The sequence below is a fragment of the Miniopterus natalensis genome, chromosome 5, assembly GCF_054644295.1.
Source record: "Miniopterus natalensis isolate mMinNat1 chromosome 5, mMinNat1.hap1, whole genome shotgun sequence".
Taxonomy (NCBI): Eukaryota; Metazoa; Chordata; class Mammalia; order Chiroptera; family Miniopteridae; genus Miniopterus; species Miniopterus natalensis.
The window spans coordinates 41,176,261-41,198,084 of record NC_142085.1 but is presented as its reverse complement, the minus strand read 5'-3'; the positions used below and the strand labels follow the sequence as shown (position 1 = coordinate 41,198,084).

Genomic DNA, 21,824 nt, shown 5'->3' with positions numbered 1-21,824 from the left:
TGTGTTTTTTAATCCTAGTTTCCAAGAAACTCAGCATTGAACTCAGTGTTTACTGACAATGATTACTCAGTAACAACTCAGTAACAATTATTCAGTTGAATACGCAGTATCAGCTATTTCTCTATTCCTAGAAATGTTTTTAAAAACTAATTTTCACCCTACTTTGCTATTGCCCCTTTTCACTGTTTTTAGTCTGGTGAATCATCTGAATTGTTTTGGGACTAAGCATAAAATACATCCTAATTAATAAGTATTTCAACATAAAAAGCAGGTCTGAATCAGCATTGAACTATACAAAAGGACCAAGAAACCTAAGTTCATGAGGATCCACTTGAAAACAAGCTGCCGCCGAGGCAAGAGGCCAGGAGTAGGACAGATCCCACCTGCAGGCGCCTGGGTCCAGGCCACTATCCACAACCAGGCCCTTCTCTCCACCCCTGGAAGTAACCCCAGCCCTGGACATTGTTCCTGTTTCTTCAGTTCCCTGTGGAGTTTAACAGATATTTAAGAACAGTCCAAACTTACTCTTGGTGGGGTGCTCCTGTCTTGGTCAGCAAAGTCAGCACAAAAAACATGAAAATCACGAAGACTGCAAGACCGACCCAAAATCCAATCACAATAGAATCTGCAAGACAGTTAATACTGGGATTAGTATTTCACAGGAGCCAAAAACTTGAACATGCAAGAAATCTGAGCTTTATGGTACATGAAATGAGACAGGATGTGAACAATCTTATGAGACAATCTTGACCCATCCATCAACTGGGGACAGATAAGACATAGGGGATGAGGGAGAGAGAAGAATCTGTGTCCCCTCCAGGTTCTCATCTCAGGTAACACTAAGGGACTTCAGCTTACTGACCACTGGTTTCCATAGCCCAATAAAGGAACCCAGGACAGGACATAAGTCATCTAGGTCCCCAAGATTCCAGTGAAGTGTCTTGGGTTAGGAAATACAGTTTCTAGCAGAAATTACGATATAAAGTTTAAAATGAATTCTTATTCAAACCAACCCAATTTTATATTTTCATTGCTGTTCATGCTGGAATAGCTCAGGTCCTCATTACGCCTTGCTGAGAATGTACAAATCGCCTCCTGTGCCATTGTCATCTATCTTTCTGTGTGCCTCATCTCTGTGTGAACTTGTTTTATCACAGCTCTGATAATATTTCTCTTTTATGAAAAACTCTTCAACAAAGATAGACTTGACCTTCTCCAGGTTAAAAGAGATTCCATACATAAAGCACTTCATATAATGCCTGACATCTGAGAAGAAGGTACCCCACATTTGTCAGCTATTATTGTTAGAATTATTTTCTCCCAGCTTACCCTACTTTAAAACCCATGCTTCCAACCAGACTAGGGGACATTGAGTCCCCGCATTTACCTTAACTCTTAGCCACAACTTCCTAATCCCCATGCCTTTTGAGGGGCTCTTGCCTTTACCTGGCTAGAACAACTTTCCCCAACCTGGAGCTGATGAAAGTCCATCTACCCTTCAAAGCCTATTCCTCACACCATCTCCTTCACCAAGCCTGGGCTAACTTCTCCAGCTGATGAGTTCTCTCCGGCCTTTGAACCCCAAGGCATTTTTGTCTGAGCTTCTCTACATGGGCCCTTCCTTGACCCTATCTTGGGTAGCAGTCACAAGGGTATATCTCTGGGACAGGGAAGACCTGGACTGTCTACAGAACCTGGCACATATATAATAGGGTCTCAAATCTGTGGGAGACAACAAAGTGGAATTATTTTACATTTTCTGATTTATTCTAGAAGTCAACCTATGTGGGAATACAGTGAGAATGCTCAGCAATTTTGAAAAACAAATGGCTTATACGCTAAATGTATAAATGCAATGTGTTATTCTAATTAAATTCTAATGCATTTTTTCTGAAGCAAAGAAATCAGACTAGCAATTTACTCTGTATAATTTATACTTTCATTCTACATATACTACTACCTAAAGGTTAACAGCTTTTATTCAACAGTGTGCTGAATAATCAGCACTCTGGATGTAAAGCTAATGTATCTTTCCTGGGGTGGAGCGTGCCAAGGAAATAGAAATTGCAGACTTTGCCTTACATGGAAATGAGGCCTTAAAAAGACATAAGGACAAGTCCCAAAAAACACAAGTAAACAAGTGCAACTGACATGTAACAATAACATCTCGATTATGGGGGCCACGGACTGCGAAACACTGTTGTACAAATAACTGACAGCACATTGTACTTAAGTCCTCAATTGAGAACTGAATCTAGTTGCACTGATTCACTTTTCAAATCTGTTTACTAGGAAGGGGCTCTCGGGGGGACAGCTTTCACACTGCATCCCCACCACTCCTCTGCTTCCCACACCCAGGGCGGGCAGAGGTGGAAGGGGTGACCCTCACCCAGCCCGGCCCCTTCCCCCCACCTCACCCGGGCCCCAGGGAGCGGATCCAAAAGCAACAATAGCCTGGGGCCCGGGAAGGTCCCAGCCATCAGGGGAGTCACGGGGGAGCAGGGTGGGGAGGTTCTGTGGTTAGAGTTTGAGAATCTCTGTGATCCAATAGTATTTCCAAATGTTTCCTCAAGAATGTGGCATCTACATTACCAAGGAAACATTTGATAATGTTTGGATTTATAATGTAGACGTTACTGGCAATTAACTACGTTTAATCTATAAAAGGAGGTATTTTTGTATTTTCTGTTCACTGTTGTATCTCCAATGCTCAAAACAGTACTGCACAAAACAGGTGCTCGATAAATAGGTGCTGAATGAATAACTGTCCATTCTGCTCGTGCCAAGTGTATATCAGACATATGTCCACTTCTGATATGTTATAAGGTTTAACACCAAATTAAAAACTAAGGGCAAAAGTAAAATTCAAACAACTATCAGAGGTTGTTTTGAAGGTAGGAATCTTAATCTAATTAAGACAGAAGAACTTAATCTAATTAAAGATGCAGCTCTTGTTACCAAGTATGATTTCTTACAGGTAAAACAGATGAAGATAACTGCTAGGAATATTTATATCCTCACCTTGAAATGCCTTGCTTCTGTTCTTTTGAACCTGAACCTAACTGGCTTTGACTTTTGCTCAGCAAAACAAAGAGACACACTTGAAGGTCAGAATCACAGCATTTTAAAATGTAAGAGACTATACCAATGTACACAATGCAGTAGTTCACTTCATCTTTTTTATTTTCCTGCATGTATGAGGGATTTAAAAAAATTTTTTTTAATTCTTTTCTATGTCTCTCATATAGTGTCAGGTTCCTGAAGCTAAGGACCTCTGCTTTAACCAAATCTCTTACTGAATCAGAACAGTAAAGACTCAACCAGGCATTTTTGGGTTTTCCTGATGTGAATGTTAAAACTAACAAAAACACTCCTTATTAATGGCAGAGTGCATAAAGTAAGTATGCAATGTGTCACACTCCTGCCTGTGTTTTGCAGGAATTGTTCTAGCTATAATTTTTTCTAGAATGTAATATGCTTTAAAAAGATTTTTCATTTGACTCTGGAAATGTACCGACCAAAATTACAGCAGCAGTTCTGTCTTCTTTCCCCCTTACATTAAGGAAAAGAGGAGAGAGCAAACTGACACAAAAATAAAATTTGTGCCACCAAAGTGTAAAAGCCCATATTACAGGAAAACATATGGCAGTTTCCCCAGTCATTTTGATTTCCACTAAAATTCCTAACAAGCAAGTATCCTTACTTGAAGGTTGTCCCAGAGAAACAACAGATTAAAGAATTAAAGTAAACAAAGGAGAGTAATTTCACACCTGACAGCAACAGCCTTCCATCAGATAATCAATAACAGCATATCCTAATGGATTCTAAGTGCTTTTTTAAAAATTTCTTTATTTCCACAAAGAACTGCTGAGCAGACATCAATAAAAGAACGAGTGAAAGCATTTAATTATTACTATTCACTCCAGGGGGAAAGGATATGAAGTTTAGTTAATGATTTTTTTAAGGAACAAAAATAGAACGTCCTCTATCCAGGAAATGAGTAACTCTGAAGCCCTCTGCAGACCCACAGATGGAGACCAGAGGTGGGAATCAGCAGAGTATTACTGCCTCCCTCCCTCTAACTGCCCAGTTGAATGCTCTGCCACAGACACCAGCAAACAGTGGCACCTGAGTCCTTGGGACCTGCACATGAAGCCTGGGCTGTCTGGTCCTTCCTGCAGCAGGGGAATAGGGGCAATGGTTAAAGCATTTAATTAGCTGGAATGGGGAGCTGACCATGAAGGAAATTTAGGAGGCTCCAGAGCTCCCCTTCTCCTAAATTTATGGATGCACCAAATATACAGCTACATATGGAGAAATTCCCTTTGAAAGAGATCCAGAAGCAGCTGATCAACTCCTACGCATCAGGCAAAGGAGAAAAGAGCCACATCTAAATGAGTAGGAAAGTCTGAGACACACTCTTGCCACAAACCCCACCCCCAGCACAGCAGCATTACAGTGGGGATGGAACCCCCAACTCACACTTTCCCCCTGAAGAGGGAAGGGTTTGGGTCATGTATCTTGAGCCCCAACTTTTAAGACTCCCACTAGAGAGATGGGTCCCCTCAAAATCTAGCTCTGGTTTGCATGCATGAGAACTCCAAGACTACAGCAAACAAAAAAGCAGTTATTTATGGGCCCTCAGACCCTCATCACAGCTGCCCCCACAGGGCTCAGTGCAGGAGGAACAGGAAAAAACATCCACCTCCCAGTCTTTCATTGAAAGAGGTTTATCTGCTTACTTGAAAAGATGCTGCTTGAGGGTCAGGCTTCTAATTTAGCAGGCATTTAGGGGCTGGCTGTGGTCCTTCCAGAGACCAGCGAGGCCTCTGGACACTTCCCCATCCTTCTCGCTCCACCCACTCCAATAATAAAATCATGTTGCCATATCTTCCTGGAAGGAAGCTGTACACAGTCTGGTGACCCAGCTTTTGCAGCAGCAGCTACCCAAGGGACAGGCCACCGATCTCCTGGCTCTGACAGACAATGGGACTTGCATTCATGAGTCCCACAGGACTGTAGTAAACAAAGATGCAGTTCTTAGCAAGCACAGAGCACCCCTCACGTCTACACACCAGGCCCAGCACAGAGGGAGCAGACAAAAATGCCCATCCTTTCCCAGGTGCTGCCTGAGGGTCTGGCTTCTAATCAGACCACGTCTAGTTCCTGGCCATGATCCCCCACCCCATTTGGGACACAGACAGGTCTTGACACATCCTCAAATACTGGGAGCCACTTAGAAAAAAGAAGGCAGCTTGGACAATTGTAAAAGTTTGAGAGACAACTAGGAGCTCAGGCCTGGCTGAATGACAGGGTTCATCTCCTACAGGAGGTCACTGTGTCAAGACTGGGAGAGGTGGCTGTTTTATCTAATGCCCAGAAATCACACAGAGAGTCAAGGAAAATGAAGACATAGAGGAATATGTTCCAAACAAAAGAACAAGATAAATCTCCAGAAACAGATCTAAATTAAATAGAGATAAGTTATTTACCTGACAGAGTTCAGAATAATGGTAATAGACATAGGGGATAAGCTCCTTGACATAGGTCTTGGAAATGATTTTTTGGATGTCACACCAAAAGCAAATGCAACACAAGCAAAAATAAACATAAACAAGTGGGACTATATCAAACTAACAAAAGCTCTGCACAGCAAAAGTAAACTATCAATGAAATGAAAAGGCAACATATAGAATGGGAGAAAATATTTGCAAACCATGTATCTGATAAGGAGTTAATATCCAAAATATACAAGGAACTCATACAACTAATAGTAAGAAAATAAACAGCCCAATTTAAAAATGGACAATGGACCTGAACGGATATTTTTCCAAAGAAGACATCCAAATGGCCAACAGGTATATGAAACGGTGCTCAACATCACTAATCATCTGGGAAATGCAAATCAAAACCACAATGAGATATCATCTCACATCTGTTAGGATGTCCATTATCAAAAAGACAAGAGATAAATGCTGGTGAGGGTGTGGAGAAAAGGGAACCCTTACGCACTGTTGGTGGGAATGTAAACTGGTGCAGCCACATGGAAAACAATATGGATGTTACTCAAGAAATTAATAGAACTACCATATGATCCAGCAATCCTACTTACGGATATATATCCAAAGGAAACAAAACCACTATCTTCAAGAGGATATTCACATTTCCATGTCCATTGCAGTATTATTTACAATAGCCAGCATATGGAAACACCTAAAGTGTCCATCAATGGAAGAAGGGATTAAAAAACTGTGATACACACACACAGATGTGCACACATAGCAACATCCACATACACATGCAAGATGGAATACTATTCTCCTTTCAGAAGAAGGAAATTCTGTCATGACATGGATGAACCTGGAGGACATTATGCTGAGAGAAAGAAGCCAGAGAAAGAAAAATACTGCATGGTACCACTTATATTTAAAATCTTTTAAAAAATTAAACTCATAGTAACAGAGTAGAAAAGTGGTTGCCAGGGGCTGAATGAGGAGTGGCTGGAAAAAGGAGATGCTGGTAAAAAGGTACAAACTTCTAGTTATAAAATGAATAAGGGCTGAGGATCATGGCGAGTATAGCTGATTACACCGTATTGTACAATTGAAATTTGCAAGAGCAGAACTTAAATGTTCTCATAAATTAAAAAAAATCTGAGGTTATTAATATGTTAATAACTCATTGAGATAAATCCTCTCCCAATATATACATGTATCAAATCCTCATGTACATTTTAAGTATATTACAATTTTATCTGTCAATTATACCTTAATAAAGCTGAAAAAGAAAAATAAAGTTCTCCTTGCGAGGGAGCAGCAGGTGGGTGTGAGGGATGGTGAAGCCAAGACAGGTGAGTGTGGGAGCAGCCAGGAAATACTAAAGGGGCAAATGCATTGCCTTTGCCACACCTGTGTCTCCAATTCTAATCTGTCTTATATTTCCTAATATGCCCCATTAATCTGAAAAAGTTAAAAACCTAAAATATTGGTAATGCTGCAGATTTTCATTCAAACAAAGATCTCTGGAATATTTATGGTGTAGCCACAACTGGCCCTGGGAGTGGGCAGCAACAGGTCCCGCTTATTACGTCCACTCTGCTTAAGAAAACACAGACGCTTCATGCTGGCCAGTCAGCTTTCAGATATGACTGGAATTGGACAGTAACTGTTCACAGAATTCTATTTCCTTGCTCTGTGCTGGATCATTAATCACTCCAATAACACGACACACGATTCACGAAACACAGAGTTAGGAATGATGTCAGGCTATTCTTGTCCGTCACCATGAACACACACAGGCAGACTCCTCTCCCAGCTCCAGCTCCAGAAAACCAACGGACTGAAAGAGCTCAGTGGCATGTGTTACAAAACAAGATTCTTGAATTAATAGTTCCAGATTCTACTTTTTTCACATTTTTGATAGTCCAAATGTTCATACAGTTTGGGAAAGCTGGAATTATTACTGCTTTAACAAAATATCTCAGTTTAAGAATGACATTAATTCATGTTCCCTCACTAAGGGACTCTCTCAAGTTCCTTGTCACTCAGAATCATCAAGGTCCTCATGCAAGACCACTTCTGAGCAATCAGTCCATGTTTGGAGGGGATGTTTTCTAGGGTTTAGGGAGTGTAGAGGACAGAGTTCTGTAAAAAGATAATATTCGGGAAAAGTAATCACTGGAGATTTCACAGGTTATGACAAATACATATTATGCTTACATTGGAGAATTGTGTAAGACTTACATTTATGAGCCTTCAGTCCTTCAAAGGAAACTGGTCCAATCTCATAATACTCATATTCCCAGGTGTAATCAGAATTAGATGCAGACTGCTGAGACGTTCTGTTAGACATTAACCTCTCGGCAGACATCTCCAGCCTGCACAAATGGAGAAAGGCAAGTGCAGAACCTGTTAATTCATCCACTGCTGCGCAGGTACCCTGGTTACTCTTAGCCACATTTTGGAGTTCAGCAGGGAAAGCGCTCAGGGAGGTCCTCTCCACGAGGTCAGGGGGAGGCCTCACGGGCTGCCCACACCTCGCACCAAGTGACCATTATTTCCTTTTCTCTCTCAACTAGACTGGAATGTATTTCATATCAGACATCACGTCTTCTTCTGTTGTTGCCTCCCAGAACTTAACCCAGTGCCTGACACGTAATCAACTTTGAATGACTGATGAAAGAAGGAAAGGAAGGAGGGAGAGAAGTAATCAATACCTCTGAGCTTACAACTTCAGCCTCACCACCTACACCTGTGTATGTAAAGAGCCTACAGAGAACAAATAAAATCAGTATCAGAAGTGAACTAACTCAGTGTATCTCTACTGGGCATCTACTATGTAACAATAAAGGCATGCGACTAAGTCTAATGAAATAGGGTGAAGAAAAGGGAAGTGGACAGCAAAAGTTGCATGATGGGAGGAGATCCTCGATGGAAGTCTGACTCTTGCCCACTCCTAAAATTTGTCTTGCTTTCAGGACATCCCAAGTATCTTCTTTCTGATGATTTCAGATTAGAAAACTCTGACTTTTTTTGAGAGGAGAGATTGCACTGTGCAGCATGGATGCCAAAGGTGACAGGTCAACAGAGCCAGTATTCAATACTGAGCACCTACTGTGTGCAAGACAATGCCCATTGTGGGTGATAAAGACTCACTGGCACGTTAAGCAAACCTAAGTTGGGAGGGTCTATGCGAGGAGCTTGGGCTTATGAAAGTAATCGTGAGAACCCTACTGGGGAGGACTCTATGTTTTTAACGGAGCTCTAAGGTTCTAACTCCCCCCCAACTTCCTTTTCCCTTCTATAAATACCCCTCCGTCTTGGCACGCAGGCCAGAGTGTGCATGTCGCTTGCCCTGTCTGCATGCCCTGGGTTGCAACCCTTTCTTTTTTCCAAATAAATGCTTTTTGGTGATGAAACACCTAGTTGACATGAGATCGGAGGAGATGCTTGAGACACAAACCAGGACACCACAGACCTTCCCTTGAAATAGGGGAAGAATATAAGTGACAAATAACAGTAATTTGAATGAAATACCAGCCAAAACCAAGATTCACTGACTAGTTGCCACCACTGGGGCCCACCCACCAAAATCTTTCTGAAGTTCCCCTTCCCGCACCCCTACCGGAGGTCAGTATCACCCACCGCCACCTCTAAGGCACAGCCCCAGAGAGGCTGAAGCAAAATCGCCACCACCCTCTGCTCCAAGGCCTGAGTCTCGCCTTTCCCTCTTCCTTTCTGCCCCATCCCCATAGAAGCAGTCCCCAACCCCTCGGCAACATATTGTGAAAAAGATGGAGGGCTCTGGCCCAGAGTTATATGCTTGTGTCCGAAATGACACAACTCTGAGTGCCCAGGCAGATGAATTATTCCTGCAAAGCTCCAAGAGAATGTACCAATTCTTATCCGGGAAAGAAAGCTACACAAATTTTAAGAAAAGCTGACCTTTAAATAAATCTTCAGCTACCTTTCTAACGCCAGCACAAAAATAACATGAAACCATCCCCACAGTACCATCCTTGGCCTTTCTCTTATTTGAACAAGGTCCCTCAACAACAAAATTAATTTCCTCAGGAAATGAGAGTTAACAACTCAAACCTAAGAGGCACCATCCTCATTTATGAGAATTTAGGAGAAAGAGAAAGGGGCTCTTCAGTTGTAAGGTTCAGAGATAAATGTAATTTCAATTTGAGAATGTTAAGAATTTCACACCATACCGGTAAAAAGTCACCGGGTCTGAAGTCAGAAGACAGGGTCTTCATCTTTGCTCTATTTCCATTCGCTATGTGGCCAAGCAGATGCTCATCTCTCCCAGCCTTGTTTTCCTCACTGCAAACCTGGTCGTCCTCGCTGCCCGAAGATGGTGTTGTCAGGCAATGGGTCCAGCTACATCCATCATTGCCCCTCTGGCCCAGTTCTCAAAACTGGGTGTGTGGGGGTTTTTTTGCTTCTACTGTTACTAACCCATTGCAATCTTTTCTCCATACAACAGTCAATGATCTTTTTAAAAAAAACACACAATTGCCCTTGTCATCCCTTTGCTTAATACTTTTAATGCCTTCTCACTGATCTAAGGGCAAAGTCTAAAATCCTTAAAATGTCCTACAAGGTCGTGACTTGGGTCCTGATGTCTCTTCTGATAGTGCCACATACCCTATCAAACTGTACTAGCATCGACTGCATTTCCTCAAATACTTGCTCTCTGCTACGAGCACATGTGCTGTTCCCTCTGGCAGGAGTGCCCTTCCTACCACCCAGTTCCAACCCGTTCCTCCTGCCCTGCCAACATCTACATCCGGGGTCGGCAAATCCTGCCCACCACCTGCTCCAGTTCAGATTGCACGTAAAGAATGATCTTTACTTTTTATAATGGTTGAAAATAATAATAATAATATTTTGTGACAAGAAAATTATATGAAATTCAAATATCAGTGTCCATAAATAAAGTTTTATTGGAACACAGACACCTCATTTGGTTTTGTACTTTTTTTAAGGCTTCTCTAGTATTACAATAACAGAGCTGAATAGTTGTGACAGAGATAGTGTGGCCCAAAGTTTAAAATATTTACTTTCTGGTCTTCTATAGAAAGAGTTTGCCAGCCCATCCTCTAGAGCCATGGGGGGAAAATTATCTGAGCTTTAGTTTTCCCATCAGGAAAATGAAGATGATATCAGTACCTACTTCAGGGAATTACTGTTAAAGATTAAATGTGATATTGCATAAAATGTGACTAGCCAGGACCCAGGTTAAGATCAATTAATAGTAGCCAGGACTATTGTTATTACCTAAGAAATGCTAGTCGGGGACAGAAAAGCCTAGATTTGTTCTTCAGACATCACCAACTCCCCTGTTAGCCAATTCTGCCAAATTCACCATAGATCATAATTGATCTATGTATTCTGGACAAATGAATAAAATTATTATAAAAATAACTCAGAAGGCAGTTATTTAGATGGCTTAAAAGTTATCATGAGAAACATGTACGTCATGGAATTCATGCTCTCCCATCTATCAAAAATATGGTAATAATCTCTCTTTTAGTTTAAGGGCAATAAGATGAAGTCTGGTTTGATCATATCATTTTTATTGGAAATCAGCATTACAGACAAGGTAATAAGCAGGGCAGAGGGGAGCACCAGGCTTCATCCGGTGTCAAGACGGTTAATAGGAAAATAGCAAAAAGTACAGAAAACAATGAAAATAAAGCTGGGAGAGTGTTTTCCCTGTTCTGTCTCAGCAGCGGGCCCCCTGGCTATGCTGTTCTCACACCTGTGCGCAGTGCTGGCCCCAGCTGTGGTCTTCCTGTCACTCTCTAGGGTCAGAAACATTGACACCCCCATCACAGGGCTGACCAGGCGCTAGCAAAGGAAATATATCTGTGAAAGAGTCAGATACAAGAAATATCAACCTCTTCCCTACCGTTGAGGAAGAGTTTTTTCATTCCTCAGTTTTCCCCCCCTTATACCACTCCTGTTCATCTAAATGAACCATTCAGGGATGGAGAGAGACCTAAGGTAATGAAAGTCCCTTGTGCAAAGACCCTGAATGCGGAGACAAGAGTGAACGACAGAGCCAGAGGTTCTGAGTGAGTAACAGGGAAGCAGAAAGAAAGGCCAGGCAAGCCCTCCCTGGCAGTCACCATTTGGGCAGCCTCCACATAAAAGGAGGGACTCCTGTTTCCACCACTTTTCCCTTTCAGTTCTTGAATCCCAAAGATGGGTTTGGAAGACAGAAGCCCTGGCTTCTCCTTTAAAGCAGTCAGCACCCTGGCAAAAGTCCACGAGGCGGTGTTTTTCATCCGTCTCAGAGCAATCGGCGTGGGCCATCAAACGCGCCCCGGCGCACAGCAAGCGGAAGGCTGCAGTGGGCAGCACCCGGCACAGCACCCGCCACCAAAACCCAAGGCCGCCTCCCGGAGCTCTGCAGGAACATAAGCTGCCACCGTTTCACCCTTTGCAAGCTGCCGGCACGGCTGGGCAGCGGCCCCAGAGCCTGCTTGTCTCCACAGTGAGGAGCATCTGGGTCACAGCAGGCGCTGAGGGCAAGGTCGCCGGCCCCAGCTTACTGGGGGGGGGGGGGGTGCTGAGCCCAGGCGGCCGCTCTCTCCCTGCCTCCGCTGCTCCTGCGCGCAGCCCCCTCCCCATGGTTTCATAATGTTGGACTCTTCATGAGACTGGCATCATTCAAAATAACTTCTTCAAGAGGAAACATCCTTACCAAGCTTCCTGCAGCAGCAGTAAGCGACGAATTGCTCTTCTAAGCAGCTGAAAGCACCCTTGCCAACAATAATGAAAAGTTACCACCCCGCCTCAAAGCCACATGTGGAAAGGAAGTTTACCTGTCCACGGGTTGTATAGGCCGACTTCTGCGGGGAGAGGGACACAGAGGTATCTCAAGCCCCAAAGAAGGAGTGTGATTAGAGGCCCCAGACGCCTTTCATGGCTGCTTAAACATCACCCCTTTTCCCACCCATGTTCCCACACTTTCATCCCTTCTCCAGACTATCCAATCTTCCCTCCTCCAACCCAGGTTCCCACACCATCCCTGGGCACTCTGCTTCATAAAGACAGGTCAAGCAATTCTTTCTATCCCCCACATTTAGGGAGATGTTCTGGGACATGCAACCTCCTGTGGGGGGAATAAAGGCTCTTCATCAATATCCCTGGTGGGTTATGATGGGTACACACACCAAGGGGGCTGTTACCTTGGAGCTGGATAACCTTTATTTCCATGTGACGGGGTAAACATCAGAAGATGAGTTTTCCAAGTGACTGCCAATTCAAGCACAGGACTAGTACATTAAGGAAAACTCCAAAAGATGCTTTTAAACCCTGAAAAATGAGCATGCACATGCACGCACACACACACACACATACAGCCCAGCCAGAAAGAGCACCCAGAAAGGCACTCCAGAAGCTGCCAGTCAGTGCCACAGATCCAAAGACCCATGGTGTCTGGCTTGTAAGAGGAAGAAGACCTAATGGCCCATTTGATCAAAATTCCCAATTACAGTGTGATTCTATCATCTTCCTCCTCAACCCATAAACTCCGAAAGTGGGCATGCCACCCTGGACACCAGCCTCTGCTCTGGCCTGGGCCATAAAGGCCTCATCAGTTACCTGTTCTTACGTCTTTCTTCCTCATATTCCTAGAAACAACGGTCCCTAGCACAACACAGAGAAGTCATCCTCATGACCCATCACCCAATGTCTCTCCCACAAAGGCGTCTGAGAAACCAAAGATAAAGTCCCACCAGGCCACGCTCTAGTGGCTGAGAAGCCCAAGGTTGGAACTTCAGAATCATAGCTTTAGAATCTTAATTCCCACTTTGCATGGAGATGTGACCAGGCGCTCACATCAGAAGTGACAGCGCACCCAGCTCACCTGCATCTAGGTGGGTAGGGACACACAGATCAAATGAGACTGCAAGATTATGAGTTGGGCTCATGGTTAGACCAGAGCCAGCTGAGTAATCCTAAAGCATCTCTATAAGGCAACCCATCCCAGCAAAGAACCACGCCTGACCCTCTAAAATCAGAGCCTTTGCAGACTCCTCCAGGGCGGTGCTTTAAAAATGCTGACATGACCATCCCCGGCTTTCTCCTTTTTATAGATTCCATGGGAACCCACAACCTGCTACCTGCACTTGTCACTTCCATTCTCGTTTGCAGATCCCCTTTCTGTGAGTCCACTTTAAGTCAGCAACTCCTTTCACAGGATGTGCATTTCTACTTCCTCCACTTACAGGGGTCATGTACCCAGGACCCTAGAGTCCTCTCCTCCTCCTGACTACTATCTTTTGACTTAAAGTCTGACACTCTGACCACACTGGACTCCTCACCCCTTTGCAAAGGGAGGTACTCCCCAAATTTCTCTACACTATCGACTTTTTCATGCCATTCCCTGATATTTCCTAGAAGGTATTCAGTCATCCAGCAGACCTCAAAAACAGGGTGAATGATGGCTGGCTAAGAAATTCTGGGGGCATGTTCCTGTCTAGTCCCACATCACTGCACAGCAGCTACTCGTTTCTAGGAGCAAAACATGGAACAAGAAGTGCTCCCAAGCCTGAAAATTTCTTCTGTCTTAAAATCAGAATTGATGCCAATAGAAGGACAACTTCTAAAACAAGAACAAGGACTTAGTATTTCATGGAGCCAGATATTCATCCAACACCTGAAATGGAGAGACGCTTAATTAATGAGTGGGCATCCTTCCTCTGCCAGCTGGTACAACAAAGAGAATAAGGGGTTAGATTCCTAAGCCCACCTCCTCCAGTAATGCCCTAGGCACCTACATAGCAGTGAATAGGCTAGAAAATAATTTTTAAAGTCAGTGTTTCCTGGCTCTGTCTTACTCCCTGGCTGAGTCCAGCTAATGCTTAGTGCATGAACTACTAGGTGCTGGGACACAATGACTGTCCTTGAGACACTGGAGATGTTTGAAGGCAGTAACAGAGCTTTGCAGTACCCCACAGTCCAGGAGATGCTAAGGCCATTCAGGCCAGTCTTCCAGTGGCCTCCTCAGTCCTCCTGACTCTTTTCCATAAGCACCATCAGGTCAGGGCTCCCTGCATGCTCACTGCGGTATTTCCAGCAACCCACACAAGGCCTGGCTCATAGCAGACAAGCGATAAATACTTGAATCAATTTCTTATAATATAGAGAGGCCACCAAAATTATCTTCTTTCACTCTCTTTCTCAATCCCGAACCTGAGAGCACAGTTCTCCCATTCTAACAGAGACTTCAGTTGCCCATACAGGGGAAAAACACCCTAGAGAAAAGCTGTAAAACCTCCACCTGGAAAGGATGTCCGGAGAACTGATGAGGCATGGCTCTGAGATATGTGTGGGGGTGTCTGGCACACTGCCCCCAGTGACCACACCCTGGCCCCAGCTCTGCAGATTTAGGAAGTTGGGTTTTCACAGTCCTCTAGGGGCAAGGAAGCCCTTAGGAACTGAGTCACTCTGACCAAGCACAGCAGAATGATTTACAATAAGAGCATCAATTTGTTGAATTACAATAAGGAATAAAATGCCCAAGTGGACCAGAGCATATTTTACATGGCCTGGGAAATAAAATTTAAGATCGGAAGAGAAGCTGGTGAGTGTGGAATTAGGGCAAAGGAGCCATATAATGAAGCAGGGCTCTCCTCCTCTACCCCACTGCACGTGTGCCAGGGTGCTGTGCTGTCTTGTATCCCAGCACAGACGTCCTGCTGCAGCCACAAAGTGAGGCCACCCCCACGGTGGGGTTAGGGTCTCCACCACAGAAGTGTTACAGGGTTAATACCTGCCCTTCTCTGGACCTTGCTTTTCTTGGTCTGGACTTCAAAAAATTCTAGGCAGCTTGAGGACACCAGTGGAACCTCAAGTCAGCCACTCTGTTATAGGTAGGTTTTCTGGACTCCCAATATTTTCTACTTATTTTTGCTCTGTTCCTGACCTTCAGTCAAAGTATGTTTAAAAGTCCTGGAGTCAAGTCAATGACCAACTATTAAAAAGCAGTGCTTCATAGTGAGATATCACTTCACACCCATTAGGATGGCTATTATATAAAATAAAAATAAATTTAAAAAAAAAAACAGAAAACAATAAGTGTCAGCAAGGATGTGAGACCTTTCTGTGTTGCTGATGTAAAATGATGCAGCTGCTATGAGAGACAGTATAGCAGTTACTCAAAAATGTAAACATGGGATACCTTATGATCCATCAATTCCACCTCTGGGTATATACCTATAAAAAATTAAAGGAGGGTCTCCAACATTTTTCATACAACAATCTCCATGGCAGCACCACTCACAAGAGCCAAAAGGTAGAAGCAATCCAAAGGGACGCTGGCAAATGAATGGATAATCAAAATGTTGTATGTACATGCAACAGAATATTATTCAGCCTTAAAAAGAAAGGAAATTCTGACACATGCCACAACATGGATGAACCTTCAAAATATTATGCTGAGTGAAATAAGCCAGACCCACAAGTGCAGATATTACATGATTACGCTAAAATGATGTACCTATTCAAGTTCATAGAGACAGAGAGCAGAATGGTGGTTGTCGAGGGCTAAGGGGAGGGGAGAATGGGGAGCTGGTGTTTAACGGGGACTGTTTCAGTTTGGGAAGATGAAAAAGTCCTGGACATGGATGGCCATGACGATTGCACAGCAAAGTGGATGTACTCAACGCCAATGACGTGTACACTTAAAAACGGTAAAATGATTTTAAATAATTAAAAATTAAATAATTAATAATTTAAAATAATTAAAAATTAGTACTTTTTGACCAATGTTCTTGGAGGGAGGGTAACTGAGAACTCCACAAAGCAAAGGACCACCCCGGGCAAGAAAAGATGGTGCTGGGACATCCAAACACCCCTCCCAGTGGGTCCTCCCTTCATGGCCAACCTTCAAGGATCCAGCTTTGCTCTTTTCAAGAGCTCTTTCAGTGATTCCTCTCCATGTAAGAGCAATACTCTGTCTAGGCTGTGAGGAATCACCCTTTTCTAAACCAGGGAGAGTATTTGTACTGTGTCAACTATGGTCCTCTCACCTTAACTAGTTCTGGAAATACTCTGACTGCTTCCCAAACTCTCCTTTTGATAAGCTTCACCTTCTGTTGTCCCTGTCATTAGCCCACTTCATTTCAGCAGAAGTCCATTATGTGTCATCATCCAAAGCTTCCAGGGCCTTCTTGAGGGTTACATTTAGTCAGTTGCTTCCTGATGACAGAGAGGAAGCACCTTAATCTCATAAAACTGTTTCCAGTGTCTGGGGAAGGTCTTCTGAAGACCAGCTAGAATTCATGCACCTAGAAAACAGGGTTGCCAACATTTTTATTTTGCCAAGTAAGTAAAAATTTTAAAACAACTATCATTAACAATTATCATTTTGTAGGCAAAAAAAGTCATTTCAAGTACCCCCCAAGTAGGAAAGATATAATTTCACAATAAATGGAGTCTTTTCTCTGCAAGAAAGGACAGCTAGCCATCTGGCATTAGTATTTTCGCAGCAAGCCGCTACCTCCATGTGGGTCTGCATTACCTTGTCTCTGTCCACTACATCCACATGGTAGCTCCCTGAAATAGTTCACACATTCACTCTCTCTGAAAGCAAAGGACTGAAAGAGATGTGTGAAATTCCCTTCCAGATCTATGATTCTGTAACTTAATAAAATACCAAGTTGCTTTCCACATGTATCACAAACTCAATGGTGTGTGTCTATTTGTAAAAATTATGTCTATGTGTGTGTATATGTAGTATAATATAAACATTGTGTCCCGTCCCCCCCCCAAATTCATATGTTGAACTCCTAATCCCTAGTACCTCAGAATAGGACTGTCTTTGGAGAAAGGGTCTTCAAAGAGGTGATGAAGTTAAAATGAGACCGTTAGGGTGGGCCCTAATCCAATCTGACTGCTGTCCTTACAGGAAGAGGCAATAAGGATTCAGAGAGAGATACCAGGGGCACTTGTGCACAGCAGGACAAACTAGAAGAGACAGCAAGAGAACAGCATCTGCAAGCCAAGGAGAAACATCTGGAACAGATCCTAACCTTGGCCCTCAGAGGAAACCAACTCTGCTGAGACCTTGATCTTGGACTTCCAGTCTCCAGAACTGAGAAAATAAATTTCTGTTGTTTAAGACACTCAGTCTTTGGCATTTTGTTATGGCAGCCCTGGAAAACTAAGAGAGCTGCTGGAATTAATTTTTTAAATAACAATGTTCTCTTTGATAAGGTAATTATATAAACTGTCCCAGAGAGTCCATTAAAATGACTTCCTTTATACCAATCACTCTCACTATAACTAAAGAACAAATATATTTTTGGAAAGAAAACCATTTTCAAAGTGCCATTAATCTATCCCAGTATATAACATCTTCAACAAATATGTTTATTCCATTCTCATCAACATGTCCTTCAAGGAGAAAGAGCACTGGTTTTGAATGTGCTAAAATTAGTATAAGTCAATTCAGCCCAAACACTATGAACACTATGAACTTGGCTACCAGAGATTTAATGGAAGTTGAAAAGTAAAGGCCTATAACCCCAAAGAATTCAGTCTTGTTTTTGGAACCATACTCTACCCGCTTGAACTTTCAGGCTTGTCTTGGGAACCATATTCTACCCGCATGAACTCTGTCCTCTCAGATACACACACACGCACACACACACACATGCACACACGAACAGGTTAAGGAGCAATACAAAAGCCTGGCAACACAAACAGACAACAGGTGCAAAAGTCTCCTTAAGAAAGGAAGGGCTCACAACGGCATAGGGACCTGCTAAGGGACCTCAAAGATGGTCCTCTGAGCCCTTGCCCACTCTATTCCACCTGCCGGCCTGGGCTGCCACCTCCCTCCTCTCCAGATTCCTGCCTACCTTTGAGGGTAGGGCTCAGTCACCACTTCCCCCGTGGGGTCCTGTCCAACTATCTCAGCCCACGAGGACTCTCTCCTTTCTCGGAGATCCCAGCCCAGGGATGACTTGAATCATTTAAGGAGAGAATATAAATCGGACTGCCTAAGAATCTGACTTTGCCTCTCACTGAACCTTCATAGAGATTTACATAGCTGTCATATTATAAAACATCACAGCCAGGCGAATTAGCATTTTAATCATACTTGGGAAACAACCAGCCTTTCCATTTTAATTGGTGGAGTTTTTTGAAACACCTAGCACAGTAAGACTCAGGAGAGTGAGAGGGCAATCTCTTGAATGCTCAGGGGATGATTCTGTAAACAAGCCTACTTTGTAGTTATTGCTCATGATATCTGTCTCCAAGCAGCACACACTGTTCTCTACAGCCCGGCATGGAGCCATTCTTTTGACAGCCAAGGTAAAAGGAGAGAAATGGGGTATTTCCATCTCTATTCCACAGAAAGGGAAATTTCAACCAAAGCAGTGATTTATTTAAGAGCTGGAGACAGAGCAGCAGGAAAGCTACACTTTCCGACGATCATCTTATCCCCCCGGGTCTGGGATTATTAAACTAGGGGTGTGTGTCTTTTCTAGTTTCTCTGCCTACTCCACCCACTGCTTCCCTAGCACAAGCCCTGATTACCAGAAAACCAGAGCTTGGTAAAAGGAAGGCAGTGGGCTCCAGGCACCCTGGGCCTCCTCTGCTTGTGTGGAGGGGTCTGGCCAGGAAAGAGCCAGAGGGGGCTTTGTAAAGCGAGGGGCAGAAAGTAGGTTCCCCCATCTGCTTGCCTAGGACTGAGGATGCCAGATAAACCCCAAAGCCTCTGGCAAATCTGGCATGTTTTTCTGGAGCATCAATTTTAAGAGAAGAGTTGGAGGATTATTTTTATATTAAATAAGTACAGATAGGTTACAGAGCAAACAGCAAAAATCAATATAAATATTCAAGATACTGCTTCTGGAAGTCTTTGCCTCTGCTTCAGACTCCCAGAAATATGGGTGTACTCTCCCTTCCCACTGGGGTAATTTAGTGGAAATTTTAAAGAGGCTCTGATAGGAACATATGTAGGTTTACATGGTACAGTTTCCAGATCTTCAGATCTTCATCTTAAATTTGTTTCTTTCCTTTTTTTTTTTTTTTCAACACAAGATGGAATTACATTTTCTGGGAAAATCAACACAAAGGTTTGCATAGAGACAGATTATGTTGACAACCACATATCCTCACTCATCTCCTAATTTTCCTTTCTCCATCAACGAGGCAACTTCAGAGCCAACCCATAGGAAGCTGCCCCCTCAGCCTGCCTGACCTTTGCCTTCAACTGTCATTTGTGCTGTTACCAAGGCCATGCATGGGGAAAACAAATGCACCTTTGAGGAGAAACATTATTTGAAGTTCATGTCTTCCCTTGAAGGGTTATGCAAGTTACTTATATTCTCTAGTCAGGTGAAACTTGCATAGATTTTGGAAACACAAATATAAGCAACAGTTAAAGCCAGACTTTAACATCCCTAATGTTAGCATCTTGTACATTCTCGACTTCTGCTTTTTTTACTTCACGTCTCAGCAACAACATAATGGGTTGAAGAATCACATTTTCAAGGAAGGAAAAGCAAAAACATACACTTTCCCTTCTTTCCAACAAAACTAAGCACTTCTCATACTCGAGTCAAGGAAAAAAATCACTTTGCATCCTGAAATAAGATAAAAATAACATGACCGTCCTGTCTAAAGGCTGGTATCCAAAATAATAAAACCTCGACCATGTCCCATAAGCCTGGGCTTCCTAAGAAAACAACAATTTTTCCCAATTGCCTGCTATGAAGACGTCTGGAGATAAGCCCTCACTTTGGGGAATATGGTAATCGCGTGAGAAAGTTGTTTTCAACCATGAACAACAGACTGATGTCCACTTGAGAACCCTGGTAATTTTATGGGGTATTTTCTTTTAAGTATTTATTATGTCTTTATCTGATGAGCCAGTCTTCTGAAGCCTGACTCCCTTGCACTCTAAGTGCTCCTACCCCTAAATCTTCCGCCGTCTGAAATACATGTGACATCAAGCAAACACACTGACTGCTACTCTTTACTATTTCAAATGAAGCCTATATAACCCATCCTCAGAACTGGCACAGTGTGTGGGACAGGATCAATAATTTTTGTTTTTCTCTCCCACTGCTCCTTAAAATGCATTCTTGTAGTCATCCTCTCTGCCCTCAGACGAACACTTGAGCAGGTCCCATGACTTTTCTACTCAAGCAAGAACTTCAAAGTCCCAAAAAAATTAAAATGTGCCGTCCTAAAATTAAAAAATCTCCAACCTTGTTATAACACTTAATCTCCTGCCCAGTGCCAGCTAGGGCCTACTGCCCACTGGTGTCCTTCAGGGACTGGAAGGCAGTTGACCTCTTGTCTCTGTCTCTACCTTATACCCAACTGCTGCAGTTTCTCACCCCGAGATCAAAGCAAGAGGACAAGACTGTATTAACTGTCTTCACTATTTATGGGTGCGTTACTGATATTCACTTTCCTTCAACAGACTGCTCACTCCTACCTTAGCCTCTAGATTTCTGGAAACTGCAGCTGCTGGGTGCCCTTGCTCTTAAGCTGAACTTTGAGTGGCCCAGGGCCAGCCCTCTTTCCCACATGGCCCCACCTGGTCCTCAGGACATCCTCAGGCATCCTTTGTCCTGACAAACTGGGAAGGCAGGTGATCCTGCTGCCCAGGCCACCACATGAGCCCCAATGCACGAAACACATGTACAGCTCAAGCAGTGGTCCCACCACAGCCCCCCACACTAGGTCTGGGATAATGGAAGCGACAAAAGATCCCTTTGAAGAAATCTGTTGAACACCCAGGGTTTTCTCTCACATGAAGTGCTGCTCACCAAGGCCACTCCTTCCTTTACTTTTTTATTTTTTAAATTGAATCTATTGGGGTGACAACGATCAATGAAACCACACAGGTTTCAAGTGCACAGCTCTATAACGCATCTACACACTGCATCATCAAGTCTCTTTCCACCACCATACGTCCCCCTGGCCTCTTCCGCCTGCCCCACCCCCCTTTCCCTCTGGCGGTCACTATGCTGTTGTCCTCGTCTACGTATTTTTTTTCTTTGCAATCCCTTCACCTTTTTCATCCAGCCCCTCACCCCCCAATTGACTCTGAACCTAAATGTGGAACTAGACCTTCAACCCTACTGTGAGCTCAACATTCTAGTATTAGGATCTTTGTCTAGATATGACATGAGTCTTGTAGAGTATCCTCCTAGATTTGTAGTTGCTGCAACTCTGACAAATGTCCCCTCTGTGTCTTTCTCCTGCTGAGTGATACCCAGGAGGTGCAGGGAGAAGTACAGAGACTTCCTATCCGTCCCCGCCTTATCCTTAGGGACAGTA

General features: G+C 43.5%; 1 protein-coding gene across 2 annotated transcripts in view; it reads right to left on the bottom strand.

The window, feature by feature from the left end:
• MRAP2 (melanocortin 2 receptor accessory protein 2) overlaps positions 1-21,824 on the bottom strand; it is a 77,763-nt gene that overhangs the window by 8,398 nt on the left and 47,541 nt on the right. For both annotated transcript variants that reach the window (XM_016207326.2, XM_087817487.1), the window contains exons 2-3: positions 7,743-7,876; positions 526-625 (exon numbers count right to left, since the gene is read on the bottom strand). In XM_016207326.2, coding sequence (XP_016062812.2) covers positions 526-625; positions 7,743-7,869 — 227 coding nt within the window. In that variant the 5' untranslated portion in view covers positions 7,870-7,876. The remainder of the gene's footprint in view (positions 1-525; positions 626-7,742; positions 7,877-21,824) is intronic.